This window comes from Anser brachyrhynchus (genome assembly GCF_964034855.1).
Source record: "Anser brachyrhynchus genome assembly, chromosome: 5".
NCBI classification, from domain to species: Eukaryota; Metazoa; Chordata; class Aves; order Anseriformes; family Anatidae; genus Anser; species Anser brachyrhynchus.
This window is the reverse complement of record NC_137699.1, coordinates 60,789,935-60,807,831: the sequence shown is the minus strand read 5'-3', so window position 1 is coordinate 60,807,831 and position 17,897 is coordinate 60,789,935. Positions and strand designations below refer to the sequence as shown.

Here is a 17,897-nt window from a genome sequence, read left to right as displayed (position 1 = left end):
ATGTGGAATGAGATTTAGGGCTCTCTGAGAAGGGAGGCCCTCCAGATTGGGCACAGAGATTATCCCACATGAAGACCGAGTAAATATTTCCCGTCGTTCCCGCTTCGGCAGATGATTACACCATGTGCTAAAAATATGCAGTCGAGAATAATTTCAAGGGTCAGGTCCTGAGTTAAGGCTATGGGAGTAAAGCCTGAATTTTCTCCGAGGTCTCTTATTTTTGGGCAGGCAGCGTTTGCTGCTCAGGGCTGTGCAAGTGGTGGTGCAGGGTCCCAGCATAGGTCTGATGCCAACCTGCCTCCAGCGGTGGCTCTCCATGGTGCCCAGCAGCTGTTTTTTGGGGCATTTGGGTATTTTGACACTTACGTAGTTAGATGGAAATGGGAATTCTCCAGGGAAATGGAGACTTCTGTCGAAATGCTGACCTTTTGTCCAAGTCTCTTCCTAACGTTGTTAATAGATCCAAGTCATCCATATTTCAACCTCCTGCATTAACTTTGGCAGCGTGCAGCTTTTTGTCCTCTCTCCGAACATCTCAGTGTCTTGTTTCGCAGAGATAAAACATGTGGGCGTTTAACGTGTAGATTTAGAAGTCGAATATTTAAGTTTTGTAAAGAAAAACCACTGTGCTTTGCTGGTTGACTTTTCTCCTTGGGGTGTTTCTTCGCTGTCCTCACTCCTCATAGCTGGTCCTCCCCTTGTATTATTGAATTTTATGCTTGATGGCCATGGTTTTGGTGCAGTGTTTGGCTGGTCCTTGCTGTAACCTGTCGGGCAGGGCACAGGTTGGCGTTTCTTTCGGGCTCGCTCGCTGCTGCACATTCATCCTCCTGCTACGAGCATCGCTCCCAACGCGGGCTTGAGAAATCAGCCAAACCAACCGAACCAACGGCGTGAGTAATGTCCCACGCAAGCACTGCGTAGGAAAGTCTGAGCTACCGGTGCAGTGTGATTTTTATCAGCTGAATCCGCGTCTTGTAAATATTTACTGGAATTCCAAGTAGGGTTTATCTAATTAAAGCCCAGTAAAACTTTCCGTGAAAAAGAGCCACCCAACCAGCAGCTGCCAGTGGATGTTTAGGGACACGTTTAAGAGCGGGCCGGGGGTATATAGGGTATTTTTGTGCTTTGCAGCTCAGGGCTTCTTGAGCTGTACGAGGTCTTTGAGCACTGAGCCATTCACACTGGGGGCCATGTCCCTGGTGCCACCAAGCACATCCAGCTGCTCTTGGCCGCAGCACCCCAAATCTGCCACCCCCTGTGACGGGGCTGGTGGGGCTGCTGGACAGGCAGGAGCGGCACAGCACGGGGACGTCAGCGGGGATTTGTGCCGGGATTTGCAGGGCTTTGCAGCGGTGGCGGGGGGTCAGGACCTGTCCTGCTGTGGGGCTGCGAGCGGGGGGACACCGGCGCGTCCCCCTGCCCCGCTGCCCGCTCCGACGGCGTCGGCACAAGGCAAGCAAAGGCGTCTTTTGAATTCGTGCGGTCTTCAAGGTTGCCAGGACTGTAAATGTCAAATCTGAGCAGAAATATTTGGCATGTAAACCGTCTCCGTTCTTCCCCTCCGTGCTGAGCGCGTGGGTGGCTCCGATTCCTCCTCCTCTCCGCGGGACGGGAGCGCGGTGCTGCGGGGCAGCTGCTGGAGCCTCCTCTCTCCTCTCTCCCCAGGATCTAGTGCCCAGCAGGGAGGGACGCGGAGGATTTCGGCCATGGCCCCGAGGAAGAGGAGCGGTCGGGGGATCTCCTTCATCTTCTGCTGCTTTCGCAGCAGCGACCACCCCGAGATCACGTACCGCCTGCGCAATGACAGCAGCTTCGCCCTGCAGACCATGGAGCCCGCGCTGCCCATGCCTCCAGTGGAGGAGCTGGATGTCATGTTCACCGAGCTGGTGGTAAGTAGAACACTTCTTCATTTTTCTTTCCCTTTTTCCCCCTCTTTCTAGCCTCCCCAGTGAGGACAGGCAGGGGTCTGTGTTTTCAGGCAAGCTTAGATGCATCAGGGGCTGCTGCTGGGAACGATATTGTGCTGAACCTTGAGCGCTGCTCCTCCCTGAAGTACTGCCAGACAGGGTGCTTTCCCTTTCTTGGTGGAAAGCATTGATTTCTCAGAGCAGGCAGCAGCTGGGGGCTAGTCTGGCTTTGCCTGCCCCTGGGATCCAGGGTGGTGCAGTGTCAGAGCTGGAAAAGCAGCTTGTCCCCTCTAGGTGCAAAGTAGCTTTCCTTGCTGGGCAGTCTGCTTTGCAGGAGTCCTTGGGAATGGTCTAAGTCGATGTTCAGAGAGTTAGGATATTGTTTCTTTGTCCCTCAGCACCAAAACTCTGAAAAAGATGGATCAGAAAAATCAAAATTTTCTGAAAATTTTCAGAAAAACACACTTCAATTTCCTCTGTCGGTTCCAAATGGCTTTTTGGATGGACCAAAAATGCTCCACTTTGAGTCGGTTCAGCAGAGAAAATGGTGCTTCTCCACGGTGTTTTGTTGTGTAACAGGATCCGGGAGGTCACACTTCATGCTATAGGATGTCCCACCAGACACCCGGCAGTGTGGTTTTGGTGATCCATGCTGCTCGCGAGCAGGTTTTGCCCAGATGAAACCTCCACGGGCGATAGGAGAGGACAGGCTGGGACACCCATCGCAAGGAATATCCCAGTGGGGATGAGACATCCCTGCACCACAGCACGTGTTCTTGCAGCAAAATGCTGGGGGCCGGATGATTTTCAAAGCATCTCCCCCAGATTCAGCAGATGCTTCTCGCACAGGTTGCACTGCGGGGCATCGCTGCACGTGCAGCGAGGCGGGAGCAGAGCAGCAGCGGTGGGGACCAGCTGGACCCGGGCGTGCTGTGGTGTTTCCCTTGCTCCGTGCTGCCAAGGTTTTGCTTTTTTTCCCAGCTGTGGGTGAGAAGAAGGCTGGGAGGCAGCTGCTGCTCCAGGATTGGGGTCAGCAGGAGCTGTGCTGGCCCCCCAGGGACCTGAAGCCGTTTAGGGAGGGCATGCAGCACGTCCTTGCCATGTTCCTGTGCGAGCAGCTGCAAATCCTGGGTTTCTCCCCCCCAAAATCAAATTTTTACCTGCGTCAGTGCCGAGTGGGAAGGAGAGAGAGGCTGAGATGACCCCTGTGGGTGTAGGAGGGCAGATTTCCCCAAATGGCATTTTGGGGAGTGAAGATGCAAACCCCCTCCCCATTACAACCGGCTCCTTCTTGCTCTCCGTAACCTGTTGGTGCCGGGTATTAAATTTCAGCATTAGCTAAATGGTTTGGAAAGTGTCCCACTGTTTCTGTATAAACCCACTGTGTAACGTTTGGAAGAGAGACAGAGAAAGCACTCAGAGGCGCTGGGCTGAGCTTTCTGCCTGCGGAGCCCGTGCCGGTGGCCCCAGCGCTGCCGGCCCCGTCACACTCGAGCAACTGGGGCAGGGCAGCTTGTGCCCGCTCTGCAGGACCAGGGCTGCCTCAAAAGGGCTTGGTGGTCTCGGTCATCGGGGTGAGGGAAGTCAAAAGGGCTGGAGGGGACCTGGAGGCTTTGCCAGCCCGGGTTGGTCCTTGGCCAACTCTTCCCTTGCGGCTTCATGGCGACTTTTCTGCACCACTTGTTCCCTTCAGCCCGGGCTTAGAAAGCCATGCAGGGTGGATTTCGGTCCTGGGTTTGGTCACCCGTGGGGACAGTCCTTCCACAAAGACCAGTAGCTCAGCAAGGTCCCTGCTCTGCATACCCCAGGCTGCTGTGGGCATCGAAGGGCAAACTCTCTTTGTTTTTTGAGCCATCCTGCAAAAACTCCTTGGAGGTCGGGGCATTTCTAGGTGTGCCTGCTCATCTGAGCCTGGAAGCATCCTCATCGAGAGAAATCGTGATTGCCCTGTGCCAGCAGCAGAGGATGAGGGCTTGTGCTGCCCGAGGGGCTTAGGACAGCACTCATGTCCCCAGGGTTAGTTAGAAGCTCGATTTGCTTTCCTACCATGTGTTTTGTGGCCTGCCCTGTATTCTATGGACACTTCGGATTTTAGCTGCTTGACTTTCAGCTTCTGCAGAATAGTTTTGTTTTTATTCTGTGGCCCTGCAAGTGCTTCTCTTAGAGGAGCACCTGGGAAACGTGCCCCATTTGCAGCCCGGGCTGCGGGGATGGGGTGCCCCATCCCAGCCAGCAACAGGAGCAGGTGGTGGCTTTCCCCTGGCCCCTGAGTGCATGCAAATGCTGTTGCTGTGGTCAGTGAATGATCACTCTTTCCTCCCGGAGCGATCCTTTTCCCTTTCCCCTCCTTCCCCCCACCAGGGTTGAATGGGCTATCGTGGGGGTATTGTCGGGATGTCGCTCAAGCAGGCGCCGTCCCCGTTTGAAAGGTTTCCCTTTGTCCCCTGTCCTGCTGGGGCTCCGGCCAGGCTCAGCCACCCAGGGAGGAGCAGGTGCTGGCAGGGAGGCACTGACAAAAGCAGAGAAATTCAGCAGGATTTAGTGATTTGCAGCTCCCTTTGCTGGGATGGGCCTTCACAGCTTTGCACGGCTCTTCTCGCATTGCCACCGCTGCATCCCAGGTTCAGCAGCACTTGCAGGGCTCATGCAGCAGCGTGGTACTCCCTGGCAGCATCCACTGGATTTAGGCCGTTTCTGCGCCTCCAGCAGCCAGCAGCCCTCCATCAGAATGGCGTGCCGTGGCACGCGGTGGCATAGGCGCATCCTCGGAGTGACGCCAACACCAGCCCTGGGACGCAGCGCTGGAGCTGCCCGTCCCCTGTGCCGCCAAGGAGAAACGTCTGTGGCCCGACGAGCTGCCTTCGAACACAGGGAACAAAGCTGTGCCATCTGCCACAGCTTCTTTCAAGAGGCTCCTGTGTATCCAGGCTAACAATACAGCGTTTCTTCAAAGGCTGAAATCTTGCTTGCATGCTCAGAGAAAGCACTTGCAAAGCTCCGCATAATGGTGCCATATGGTGGATCTCGCCATAACAATCCTCTCTATTTTCTGCCAGCAACTAGACTTTCCACCAGATGGGTAAATGACTGATGTCCTTTATATCTGCTTAACACCCCTTGTCACTCTGAGGCTTTTAATGAAGCGCTGTGTGTGGTGCTGTGCCCCGGCCCCGCAGGGCGCGCGCTTCACGGCTGGGTGGAGGAGCGGAGGGGCTGAACAGCTCGGGCAGGGAAGGTCAGCGCGAGCCTGGGCAGTCCCCAGGAGGGCCCAAGACCCCTCGGGTGTGTCTGGAGGGCACGAGGGGTGGGAAGAATGGGACACCTTTGGACATGTGCTTTCCATCACTCTCGTTGGATGAGACAGCCTGTTTGTAACCAGTATCCATGTTAAGTTACCCGTTGCTGTGTCCACCTTCCTGCCCCATAACCTGGCTCTCTTCCCAGTAGGGCAGGTTGCAGCGGTGTCATCGTCCTGGCAGTGCTCTGGTGGCTCCTCAGACTAGAGCTTTGCTCACCCCTGGAGCACAAGGTGCCACCTCTCCCAGGTCTTGCACTTCTCTCCCACCCTGCATCTCTGCCAGTGGAGGGAAGGGCTCAGGGGTGATGCTGCTTTGGCTGTCCCTCAAGACTTGTCCTCCCAATTAACTGGACTTTTAGGAAATTCCAGTGACTGGTCCCCATTGGGCTTTCAGACTTTTCACCTCTAGCATTATCTTTAGCAATACAGAAGAAATTTGTGCAGTCTCCACCTAACCCTGCATCCATGACGTGCAGCAGCCCGTTTTCAGTCACAGCCTACAAAACCAGAGCAGGTACCCTCCCCTGGGTCCCTCCTCTCAATTTCTTGCAGTTAGAGGGTTTTGGAGACTTGTGGAGGTGGCACTGGGAGGCAGGTGGCTGTGCAGTGTCCCCAGCCCCCTGTGACATGTCAGCTGGCTGATGTTGCAGGGTGTTTGTGACTGCCTTCAGAGGGATCTGCTGGATACTAACATGTGGTCTCTGCGTGCTGTGATTTATGCTTTCCCCTCCTGCAACGTGAAAGTTTTGGAAACTTGGGAAGCTGGGGAACAAAAGAAAAGATGCTGGTAGTTTGGAATATTTGTTACAGCGTTTGTATTTTGCTGTACTTGTGGCAACTGATGCATTTCATCAGAGGCCACAGAGGTGGTCTTTGGGTAGAGGCTGTTTGTTAGGAGGCAGCATCCCTGGTCGCAGAGATTAACTCCATGTTGCCTTTGAAATGCTCAAAGCGGGGAATTTGTCTGTGGCTGACAATGTAGGGCACTTGGCTGAGATGCTCCAGGTGCAGTTTTATTGCTTCTTTGACTGGAACAGGTGTATGGTCTTTTTGTCAGAACCTGGGCTCTTGTACGGCTTGACAAACAGTGCCTGTGTGAGCCTGTAAGTACAAATCGAGCAGAAATAGTGTGGAGGTAAAACGCTTTCGCAAGTGTGCTGCCTTCCCTTCTAGCCCTTGCAGTCTGTGCTTTTTCAAAACTGTCTTTTCCTTATTTTTCATTTTTATTTTTGGTAACATCTACTCCTGCCTGAAGTTCTTTTGAAAGCATCGGGAACCAGATGTGTGGTCTCACCCCTTGTCCGATAAAGAAGGCCCTTCAGGAGCAGCAGGAGGAGATCAGGCCAGGCCTGGCCGACCTGCTCTGGCACTGCTCGGCCACCTGAGCTTGGTGTGGTGCCTCAAATGCTTGGGGTGAGCAGTGGGTGCCAGGAGCAGCCCGGCCACCTCCGTGGGTGCTGAGCTGCCACGGGGTTAAGGGGTGCTGCGGTCAGCCTGAGCACTTGCAGTGTGGTGGTAGCCGTGCCCAGGAGGGAATTCATCACTCGGTTTTACTTAGGAACTTCAGTAATGTGCTTTTCCCCCGGCTTCTAATCCAGTAAGGAGAATGCATGAGGTTTTTGGCCTTGCAAAACAACATGGCTTTTAAGGAACAGCTGAGGGATCAGCTGCAGAGCAGGGCTTCGCATTTCACGCTCGCAGGTCAGCTGTCCTTTTTTGCTGCCTGGTCTTTTTGCGCTGTTAGGGACTTCGGGATTTTGAGAACCACTGAGCAGTGCTGAAGCCGTCTTCCAGTGTATCCCCACAGAAAACGTGCTGTGGGTACCCAGAAAAGATAGGACTGCAACAGCCCTTGTGTCCTGGACAACACTTCCCTTTCTGCAGAGCCCACCCAGGGCCGGGCGCAGCACCGGCCTACTAACCCTAACTTCCTAACCCTATCCCAATTCCTTCACCCAGAAGCTCCCTCCAGCATATGAACCCCCTCTAAGGAAGAAAACCAAGCAATTTGGTCATCCCTTCAGTCAGGAAGGAGCAGGCCAAGCCGTTGGGGCCTCCCCGGGCCGCCCGCTCTCCCCTCAGCCACCCCGCTTGCTCTCGGCGCCTCATGGCGTTATGCCTTCACGCGTAATCCCTTGAACCTGTGTTTTGGCAGGTAAGCGTCTGGTACAGACGTCGCACAGCAAGAAAATAGGGATTTTCTGCCCACGCATGTCCTACAGACTTGAACAAAATAATTCACTGAGGAGCACTATGTTTCAGCCGAAGCGTTCGCGTAATTGTAATATCTGTTACAGCTACAACCAGCGTGGGGGCTCGCCCGGCCCTAAAGGCCGCACTGTTCCCGAGCAGTAACTTTATGAAGGAGCCGTGTTACAGCACAATGTGAGCCCCAGCTGAAGGCAGAGAGCAAATAAGAAAACCCTTTGTCTCCGTGAGAAGCACAGCTAAAGTGGAAAAATATATGGTCTACCTGCTAAGTGCTTTCCACTTTGCACTTCGTAAAAGAGGAGGCCACATCACTGGGAGATGCCTGCATAGCTCGTTTGGTAACGCTTCAGTGACGTTAATTAGGGCATTTCGGGTTTCGGTTTGAGCCAGCTCCAAGCGTTCCTGGTAGGAGTCACCCCAGAGGTGCCAGCCTGGTGGCACCTGCCACATTCTGCTTGTCCCGATCGTGCTGTCACTGAGTGATATTGCAGGAATTACAGGCAGGTTTGAACTCCACGTGTATTTTGCTTCACTGCTAACCTTAGTGGGAAGCATTCCCACTGGAAAGAGCCCGTTCCTGCCCCGTATCTGCTTGCAGATGGGTAGGAAAGCTGTCCGTGCCGCTGCGGTATCTGCCGAAAGCAGGGTCTGTGCCTTCCTCAGCGTGGAGTCCTGGCCAAGGTCAGGTTGTGCCTCCGAGGCTTTGTGCAGCCCCGCGCTGTCTGCAGGGTCCTGCCTGTGTGCCTGGCAGCCCTGAATCCCATCGACTCCAGCACATGAACCAGTACCTCTATTTGAGGGGATTAGCTTCCCTGAAAACTCCTAAAACCGAGTGGTTTTATCAGCTGCTTTTCTTTTTGGTTCCTTGCAAGCAAAGCTTTGCAGGGAGGATAAGTGGCACATCAGCAATGTGAAGCGGAGGGACAACATTTCTTTCCTATGAAAAGCATTCCAGGCTTGGCTTGGAGCTTAACTTACAGAAGGTACTGGTTAAACAAGAGACAAATGAGTACATTTGTTGTTAGGTTGTGTGCTAAAGCTCATCAGCACACCCGCAGAGGAGCTCGGAGGGACAGTGGTGGGAGGGAGAACCCAAATAACACCCAGGCCTGTGACGGGGGCCACCAGCCCATCACGGGTTTATTTGCACAGGCTCAGAGGAGCACAGGGGCACAGTGGCAGGCAGGAACTCGTATATCCCAGTGCCAGCAACTGGGGGGACTGGGATCTAGGGGCAGCTACTGAGCAGACCAAGTATCTGAGCCTGGTTGCTGGGGGGGATCCACCTTGTACATATATATATGTATATATATGTGTGTGTGCATGCATATATAGATATATATATGTATCTCCAAGCCACAGGTAAACAAGGGGCCCCTTTTCAATGCCCTTCCTAGAGCTGAGGAAACCCTGGAGTGGTTTAGCCCCAAACCAACCACGCACAGCACTCATAGGTAAGCATCCCTTTCAGGCAGGGAACATCTGAAGCGACACTTGACCCATTGGCTTGACTTCTGACTTCAGTAGCTGTCACAGATTTCAGTAACAGAGATGATATCTAAAAATTGATTGAAAAGGGAGCTGCTTCTTTGCGTCCATAAATAGGTGGGGAATGCACATCTGAAAACCTCCTGTTATTTATTTGCCAACACCAGGCTTTATTACAGTATGAGGTGCACCCACCGAAGGGCAGTCATGCTCAGCTGAGGTTGACTTCAATTTAATCCATCGTAGTGATCACAGTAACAAATAATGGGCCAATACATCTTATTTTGTTGTTTTCACGGCTTATGTCCAATTGTGTGGAAAAAGCGCTCTGGCAATCCACCTGCAGGGCTTTAGATCTGAGAGTGCTTGCCTGTCTGGGTAAAACTGCTTAGATCAACCAGTCCTCGCTTTTAGAGTGCTTTGTACAATAATTCAAGATGTAGAAGTGTTTAATTAAAATGGGAGAAAGGTTTTCCAGATGATGTCGGTGAAAAGGTCGTAGAAGGCTGAGCTCAATAAATAACAAATTATGTATGTGTGCAGTTATACATTACAACAACAACAAAAGGTTGAGACAACTAAGTAGGTATTTCTCTTTTAAAACACATCGGCATTGGAATATGAACACCCTTAAAATCTAAACTTAGTTTAGATAATTAAAATAATGAATTAAATGAAATAGCGTTAAAGCAGTACGTGCTGTCTGCCTCAGGTAGATGTTTGAACCGATGGGAGTGTGAGCCAGCCGCAGCTGGAGCTTATTGAGGAGCTAAATCAGATATCGACGGCCATAATCTTCCCTGCTGGAGAAGAAAGGAATACATATTTTATTTACGTCTATCCAACGTGTTTAGGTCAATAACTGAAAGCTGCAAAGCAGGATGGATTGCAGTCTGTCCTTTCTAATCTAGAAATAAAAATTAAATGAGGGAGGAGGCCGACTAGCTGCTAGGGCTTTGAAGACATTATTCCTTGTTGCTGCTGCTCATTGCCTTGCTGTAGGCAATTTCCTTTCTTCAAAAAATTCATTAAATGATAAAGGCAAAATTAATACGAATCTTCTATCCGTTATGCTTATTCATTACTAAATACAAATAGCTGGTTTTTGGTCACGGTCTGTAGTTCCCGCTGCAGGTTGGCATGAATAAATTGAAAACGTACAGCAATGGCACTGGCTAGGGTCAGCTTGTCTGGGGGTTTGCTTTTATGTTCTCAGGGCACTGCGAATGGAAATACATATGCTAGAGAGGAGGTATTCTTAGCAGGAATACTAAAAAGGAAATCCCTCCCTGTTTTAAATAAAAAGCTGAGCTAAATCTGCCTGTGTTGAGAATTGTAGTCATCCAAATATCGTTAGCTGTGCTGCTGGGTGCGTTACCTTCAGGCTGCCTTTGAAGGTGATTACGTGTTTGCATGCAGTCACGCCGTAGTGGCCACCGATGAGTAGGTCTGTTTCTTGAAGAAAAGAGCTTAAAAAGAAAATACTGAGATAAATAGGATGGATTATTTGGCCGAGGCTTTCTGCACGCCGGTATAAATCACAGCCGGGACCGCCAGTGTGAGTGCAGCAGCCTCCCTGCGAGGCGGCGCGTTCGCTCAGCGGAAGAAGATTAGATGAGGGACGGGAGGAAAAATGCTGATTGCTGTTTCCCTTGACACTGCAACATTCTTGGATAAATCACATTGATGAACTTGGAGAAGAATGCCTGGAAGAGAGTGAAAAAGAGATTATGACCCCTGAGAAAGGAAGCCGATGCAGACTTCAACAGGCGATTTATTTATTTTATTCTCATGCTGTACCAGTTAGTGCCAAATGTTGCCAGGAAGTTCCCACTTGTTTCTTTCTTTGTTTTCATTTATTTATTTAGTTATTGTTTTAGTTTTAGTTTTGGTTGGTTGTTTTTTGAGCAGTCATGGATCTCCCTGTATTTGCTTGAGGATGCAGGAGACCTTGGCTGTGTGCTGTAGTCCCACTGGTGTCCTTGCAGCCTTACACAGAAGCTTCCAAACTCTGTACATCTGTCCCTCAGGAGTTATTTCATTTGCTTTTTGTTATGTTGTTTATTTATTGTGATGTCTTTCTATATGTGCATATATACATATGTATGTGCACACGCAGATATGTATATATGAACCCCCAAAAAAACAGCAGCCCTTGCATGATTTTTTATTTCAATTATGGCAATGAACAACGTCCTTTCTCCCCTGCCTCCTCTAAGTATTGCAGTTGCACAACTAATCAGCCAGAAAGGTACATCAGACTAATAAATTTTTCATCCTCTTTCCTACCACCTTTTGAAAATACTACGGGGGTACCAGCCCTTGCCTAGTGAACTGTCCCTTATATGATCCTAGCACCCTACTATTGGCAGAGGTTTTTGAACCAGGGGATCTGTGGGCTGTAAGGGAAAACCTAGTGGCAGTCGCACCGGGGTGGGCAGTGTTTGGGCTGGCCCAGCTCTGGGAGCCCATCCTGGGGCTTGTTTCTGAAGTCAGAGATTTGCAGCATCCCACCTGCTTGTCCTCTCTGTTGTAGCACCCAACATCATGTCCCACCTCTCCCAGCCCATGGAGAAGGGAAATAACAAAGGGGAGGAACTCAGACTTCAGGCTCCAGCTCTGCAATTTCGCGCCTGGGCTGTCCTGCCTAGCTTTAGTGTTCAAACTCCTGTGCTCCAGTGTGACCCTTAAAGCTGTTTCACCCTGCTGCTCTCCCCTCTGACCCCGTGTTATGCAGCCAGCAGCCCCAGCCAGCTCCTCGCTTCCTGCCACTTCCGCAGTGAAAGTCTGATGGCTCTCAGCCATGGAGGATGCTCGTTACAATTTCCACCGTGGCACGAGTGTCTGCCGCAGCCTGGGGCTGGACTTTGATGCCCTCTCTGCTCGGAGGATCAATCGGTTAATTCAGCCACAGCGCCTCACTTTTCTCTTTGATCTGGGTTTGCGTTTACGAGGTGGTCAGAGACTGCACTGACTGCAAACCAGAGAGGTTGCGGGGTCTCCCGCCTTAGAGATACTCAAAAACCACCTGGACGTGGTCCTGGGCAGCAGCTCTATGTGGCCCTGCTTGAGCAAGGCGTTGGAGCAGATGACCTCCACCTCAGCCAGCCTACAACCTCGCAGCTCTCTTTACAGGGAGGTCAGGCTCGAGGCTTTCCTCCAGCTTTCCAGGCCTCTCTGAGGGAAGGTTTCTTTTCCGACTTGCACACAAGACACCGTGCCTGGTCGATGCTGTCACTGCTGGAACAGGCTGGGATTTGACTTCTTTTCTTGGCAAGCTCCCGCTAGGGAGACATCCAAGCGAGCACCTGCTTGGAGGAGCTGCCTGGTCGTCTTCTTCCCGCACCACTCAGCAGGACTCTTTTTTGATTTTTGCTCACCAGCCCTGGTCCTTCCATCCACACGTGCATCCCTCTTACCTGGGCTCTTCATGCTGGCTTGGGGAGGCCAGGACCATGGGCACATCTCTCCCGAGCACCACTTTACATCCTCCAGGGTGAAGGTGTAGGGAGGGATGAAAACTTCTGTTCAGCCTGTGGGATCCTGCTCACAGAGTGCTGAGCTAAACCACGAGTATCTCAGGTAGCTTTAGGAGAGCAGCATGGAATTGCCTTCGCTAGATGCTGCTTGTTCATGGAGAGGGGGGGAGGCTTGCTTGGCTTGAGCAGGGAGGCGTGAGCTGTCAGCAAAGCAAGCAGCACGGATGTGTTTTACCTCCTAGAAACAGCACATAAACTCAGAGAGTCAAATCTCTCCTATGAGTTGTTTTTTTTTAAATCATATTCAAATGAAGATTTAATGTGGAAACATGTTTCCTGATCTAGAGGTTAAGAGTTTAACTGTACGGGATAAATATTTAAGAGCAGCGTATCTCTTTCCAGTAAAAACACCCTGGGCAGAGACTTCCTTTTGGTGGCAAAACGAGGCTGTTATTTTACGTGCCTTTGACCTGATTCCAAAAGAATATTTAAAATAGCAAAGTTGGCAGCTCTGGCCATGGGAGACAGCCAGGTGCAAAGGGGCAGAGCTGTGAAGGCGAAGCTGAATTGAGGGGTGAGTGCGGTGGGTACACGGTGGATAGGGATGGACACTGACCTAGGGGTCGTCTTCTTCGACAGCCGCCAGCATCGTGTGCTGTAGCAGGAGTGCCTGGCTTGCAAGTGGCCTATAAAATTAACTGCCAGTTAGAATCACCTAATTATTGAGTTGGTGATTTTTAATTGAAGGTGCATATGGGTTTGAGGTTGTGCACAGCTTCTCGGCCGTGTTACGACTCTGCAGTGCGATTGCAAAAGACTAAGTCAGACCAGCATTGGTACAGTTGTCTGTGAACGACTGGAAAATGGTTGGTTTTCCTATCCTCTGTTGGTCTTTTGGAGTCTGAAGGACAGTTTCTGAGCAGCCTGCTCAGGGCCAAGGCGTACGGAGATACTCATCCACGAGCACACGTGGTGCTTCAAGCCCAACAAGGCTGGAGGTGGGTGCAGGAATGCCCATGCACGTCGTAACAGCAAAGACCCGATTCTTCACGGTTAAGTCGCTGCTACAGCTCAGAATGACAGCGGTTAGTCACTGTTTGGTTAGGAGGATCCTTGTATTCACCGGTTGCCACATATTATTTATTTAAACACCTCTCCCAAGCATCCTGCAAGCTATCATTAGGTAGGTGTTTCTGAGTGATGACTGAACGTGTTAGAGCTGGGGCATAATGAAACATGCTGTGTGAGGCTTAGCAGTATTTCTGCACCTTTTTTGGATTTGTTTGCACGTTGTCATATACCAGCACCCAATACATTCTTCAGCTTTATTCCTTCTTACTCCTGCTGAGGCTTCAGCTCAGTTTATATTTTTTTCTTGGTTAATAAATCTTCGTGTTTGTACAAGTCTTATTTTTAGGGTTTGGGCATTTTACAAGTTTCAATAAATATTTTTCTAAGAACCTCGGCACAGATGTGACTCCGGGGTTCGGGTGGCAGGGAAGCTGGCTGGGGCGACCCTCACTGCGGAGGTGGCTATCCGTCACGGACCCCTCATCCTCTCTCACATGCCCAAATGCCCTTTTCCAAAGAGCTGTGTTTGGACAGGCTGAATCGCAGCTGGGTATTTCCCATGTAAGGTCACCTCGCAAGCCTGCTTCCAGAGCTCCACGAGCATCAGCCGTGCTCGGCAGGCGGGGGGTGCCCACTCGCACATCGGTTTGAAAGGTCAGTCGACATGGGGGGGGAGCCAAGGAAGAGGCGAAGCTCCTCCATGTGTACATAACCAAAAAAGCTCCACAGCGCCTTTCTTTTCAAGGAGTAATTTCATCGGGAAGTGAAATCACTGCCTGCAGTGGATATATAGGCGAAGTCCTCTCCGAGATGCTGAGGGCTCTGTCGCGGTGTGCTGTGTTGGTTTGGGCTACACGATAGCTGAAGGCTCCCTTCCTTGAATACTAGATGCAACATGAGTTTTAATTAGATCAGCTGAATTTCCTCATGGCCTGTGGGCTTGCTCACGCAGGGACCATGTCTCCCCGTGAGTGTCTTGTTCAGCCTTCACCAAATGGGGCTTTTACCTTTGGTTGGGGTACCAGGGGCCACCAGCACGCAGACCTTTGTGTGAACATAATTGCTTTAGTTCTTAAGCACCGTTATTCAGGCAAGGAAAATTTAATGGGTCTCCATGTGGTTTCTTTTTTTTTTTTAGTTGCTAGAATTCAGTGTGTAATTTTTAATGGGGATCCTCTTAATTAAGTCCATTGACTGGGATTTGGCTGGAGGCCATGTCAGGGTTCTCCTGTGACCGTCTGCAGCATCTCCAGCACTCCCAGCGCTGCACCAACACCCCTCCAGCAAAAGGCTTGTCATCGACGGGGGTGGTTTATAGAGACATCCGTGGCTGTAGGATCAATGTTGGCTTTAGAAACGAGCCTCACAGCCCTGCCCGAATGCTTTATTTAGTTCATTCCCTGTTAAAAGCTTTGACCTACATCTAGCACCAGGAAGCAGCAGGGCTTTGATAATACTCGGGCATCCCGGCGGAGGACACGCTGCTAACAGAGACCTCAAAGTGCGAAACGGATGTGTCCTTTAAAATGAAATCAAATAAACCCTTGAAGGCCTCAATCAGTAAACAGCTTTACCTCTGCCGAGCAGTATGGAGCCCATACGTACTGCCATACTTTTGATGGGGAGGAGGTATCTTTATGAACTGTAGATATTAGGAGCTTTTTAAAATTATTAGCAAACAAACCAAAAGTCAAAAAAAAAGCCCTCGAGCCCAGCAAGCTTGGGCAAGCCTCCTGGAGCTTCGGATCTCTGTGTGAAGCTACCCGCAGGCATCCGTAGTGTATGGGGTGCTTGGCGTCGCGAGGGTCCTTTCTGAAAGGCTTGCTGCCTTATCAAGTAATTTAGGGGATGTCTGGGAGGGATGAGGCAGAGATTTGCAGCCCCGTCCTCCCGGCAGCCGGCTGTTGCCCGAGAGTCATGGAGAGGTCAGCAACTGCGAGATGATAATTAGCATCATTGACCCGGCAAATCGATAGGTGCAGGGCGATGAGCTGGGACATCAGTTCCCCGGGGGGTTGTGTCTGGGTGATCTCTGGGTTGTGCACTCACGTTGCTTCTTTTGTGCTGTTTTTTTTTTTTCCCCTTTTCCAGGATGAACTTGACCTCACGGACAAGCACAGAGAAGCGATGTTTGCGCTGCCGGCGGAGAAGAAGTGGCAGATCTACTGCAGCAAGAAAAAAGTAAGAGACGCGTCTGCTTGCCGGTGGGGCTGAGCGTACTTTTCTTACCTGTACTAGAAAGGAGGAGGTGTGGAAATTCTGTGGCGGCACTCTCTGGGGATGCAAAGTGGTATTTGGAGCATCACGGGAATGCATCTGTTCCCTGGGGTGCTCCTAGGGAAGTGGGGGTGGCCAGCAAGGTCCTCAGACCCACGTCTCCAAAATGCAGAGCCCTTCCTCCCAAGCCCTCCTGGGTGTGCGCTGGATCTCTGTGAGGCGCTCAGTTTCCCTGCAATTTCCCCTATTTCCCAAACTGGGAATGGGCTGACCCCTGCAAGAGCTGTGTTCACTCAAGGCCTGGGCTTTCTGTGCCCCAACAGCTTTTTTCCCAGTAAACCAAAGATTTTTGCCCCGTATCTTTGCAAAGAAGTGCATGCCCTGGGGGCTGCAGAACCACTTTAAACTCATCTGACTGTGTTGGGACTCATTTCCTTCCTTGTGTTACCCAAAGCAGAGAGGTCCTGCAGGTCTTATGGCAATGGGGAGAAATGGGGCAAAAATACTAAAGTTTGGAAACGGATCAAAGCACACCCAGGGCAAAGCAGCGCCAGGAGCTCAGCATCGCAGCAGCATCTCTGTCAATGGGGGGAAGTGCAAGCCATTCCCAGAGCTGCTGCTGCATCCCATAAGCTTCCCACCTTGCTGCAGAAGTTGTCTCTGAAATGCTCCTGGTGGCCTGGCCCCACTCAAATGGCACTTGCTGCTGTTAACGCCCGTTTTCTCCTGCTCTAGCAATGGCACCAGATTTTCCAGCCTCATTTCAGGCCAAGAGCAGGCTTACCTTGCTCATGTAGGATTAAGTTTTAAGCCTCTCATAAATGCCCCTGAAATCCATGTATTATTGTTATACGGAGGCCTGGCGTGTCCGAGATTTAAATTGAAGGGGCGAAGAGATGGTAACCAATTACAGGCACTGTTCTTCATCAAGGAGAACATGGGCAGAAGATGCTCGCTTGTCACTGCCTCTAGGATAAGTGTAGCCATACTCCAGTGTGTCTAAATAAGCGGAGACAATAGGAAATTAAATCAAGCAGAGCCGTGTAATTATTATTGTGTGGGGAGATTAAGTGCTATCTAATCTCCTGGGGTAGGGTTTAGATGAGACTGATATTCCCCATTTCCCATTCCAGCACCTATTTGCGCTCACACAGGCACTGCAAGGCTTTTTAAAAATGGAGAAAGTCGTTGCTCCCTGGTGGGTTTGAAGGAAGGAGCCGCAGAAGTGCCCCGCGTCGTCCTCCAAAGTCCTTGGATCTTGTGCTCATGCAAGGCCAGCTCCTGGCTGCCGCTCTGCTGCTCACGGTCCTCGGTCACGGAGGACCTGCCCTGCTCACGAAACCATCTGGGCAAGCTGCAGGGCTCATGCAGATGTGCTGGGTGGCTGGTTGGCAGGAGAGACGAATGCTTTTGTCCTGCTTTTTAATTAAAAATGAGCAAAACCATACCAGCAGCGGCTCAGCAGGCGGGGAGCGTGGGGAGCCAGGTGCTTTGCAGAACATTTCCCTGCGCGGGGCAGGCTCCAGGCAGTCATGCTCCCACGTGATGGACGTGGATAGAGGACAAGAGGAACATTTGTGACTGTCGTAGCATCTTATGGAAATCCTACTTGTGTACCTCTTTGTTTTTACAAGGACAAACCACCTGCGGGGCAGCCTGCAACATCTGGCACCGAGGGGCTGGACTTCTCCAGCTGAGTAATTGCGGAGCTGGAGATAAGGCTGGGCTCCTACCTCGCTGCCTCGGCTGCTGCCTCAGCAGCTGTGATGTAGGAAATTCGGGATACGCCAGAATATTTTGGCCTGTCCGTGGTTAATAGCAAGTCGTTTTTTGAACTACACAAGAACTTGTAAGCCCTTGTTTCGCCCGGTGGGTCCTGGGGGAGCCGGCGAAGGCTGACATCAGTCGTAGGCAGTTATGTGAGTTGCAAAGGGTCCAGAATTTTCCTCTGAGCAGTTTTTGCTCTTTCCTCTGCTGCCAATTTTGGATTCCGCTCGAGGGAAGCTGTTAAGAGTCAAAAGACTTCAGTCGGACTTTGAGTCAGAAAGTCCCAGTTTGGGGCAATCTTAATTTTTAGCTTTTTTTTTTTTTTTACCAGTTTCCCTGCTGATTGCAGTGCTCCCAGCTGCAGTTGCTGCAAAATATCCAATGTCGTGCCTACAGTCCATGATGCCAACTTTTTCTCCATGCTCATCCTACAAAACCTCTGTCCCCATCCTCCTA

The 17,897-nt window shown here is 51.2% G+C and overlaps 1 protein-coding gene across 5 annotated transcripts in view; it reads left to right on the top strand.

Annotated features, from left to right (window-relative positions):
- The window catches only part of DAAM1 (dishevelled associated activator of morphogenesis 1), an 88,264-nt gene that overhangs the window by 33,994 nt on the left and 36,373 nt on the right, over window positions 1-17,897 (top strand). For all 5 annotated transcript variants that reach the window (XM_080595683.1, XM_080595684.1, XM_080595686.1 and 2 more), the window contains 2 exons: window positions 1,669-1,892; window positions 15,549-15,638. In XM_080595683.1, coding sequence (XP_080451809.1) covers window positions 1,710-1,892; window positions 15,549-15,638 — 273 coding nt within the window. In that variant the 5' untranslated portion in view covers window positions 1,669-1,709. The remainder of the gene's footprint in view (window positions 1-1,668; window positions 1,893-15,548; window positions 15,639-17,897) is intronic.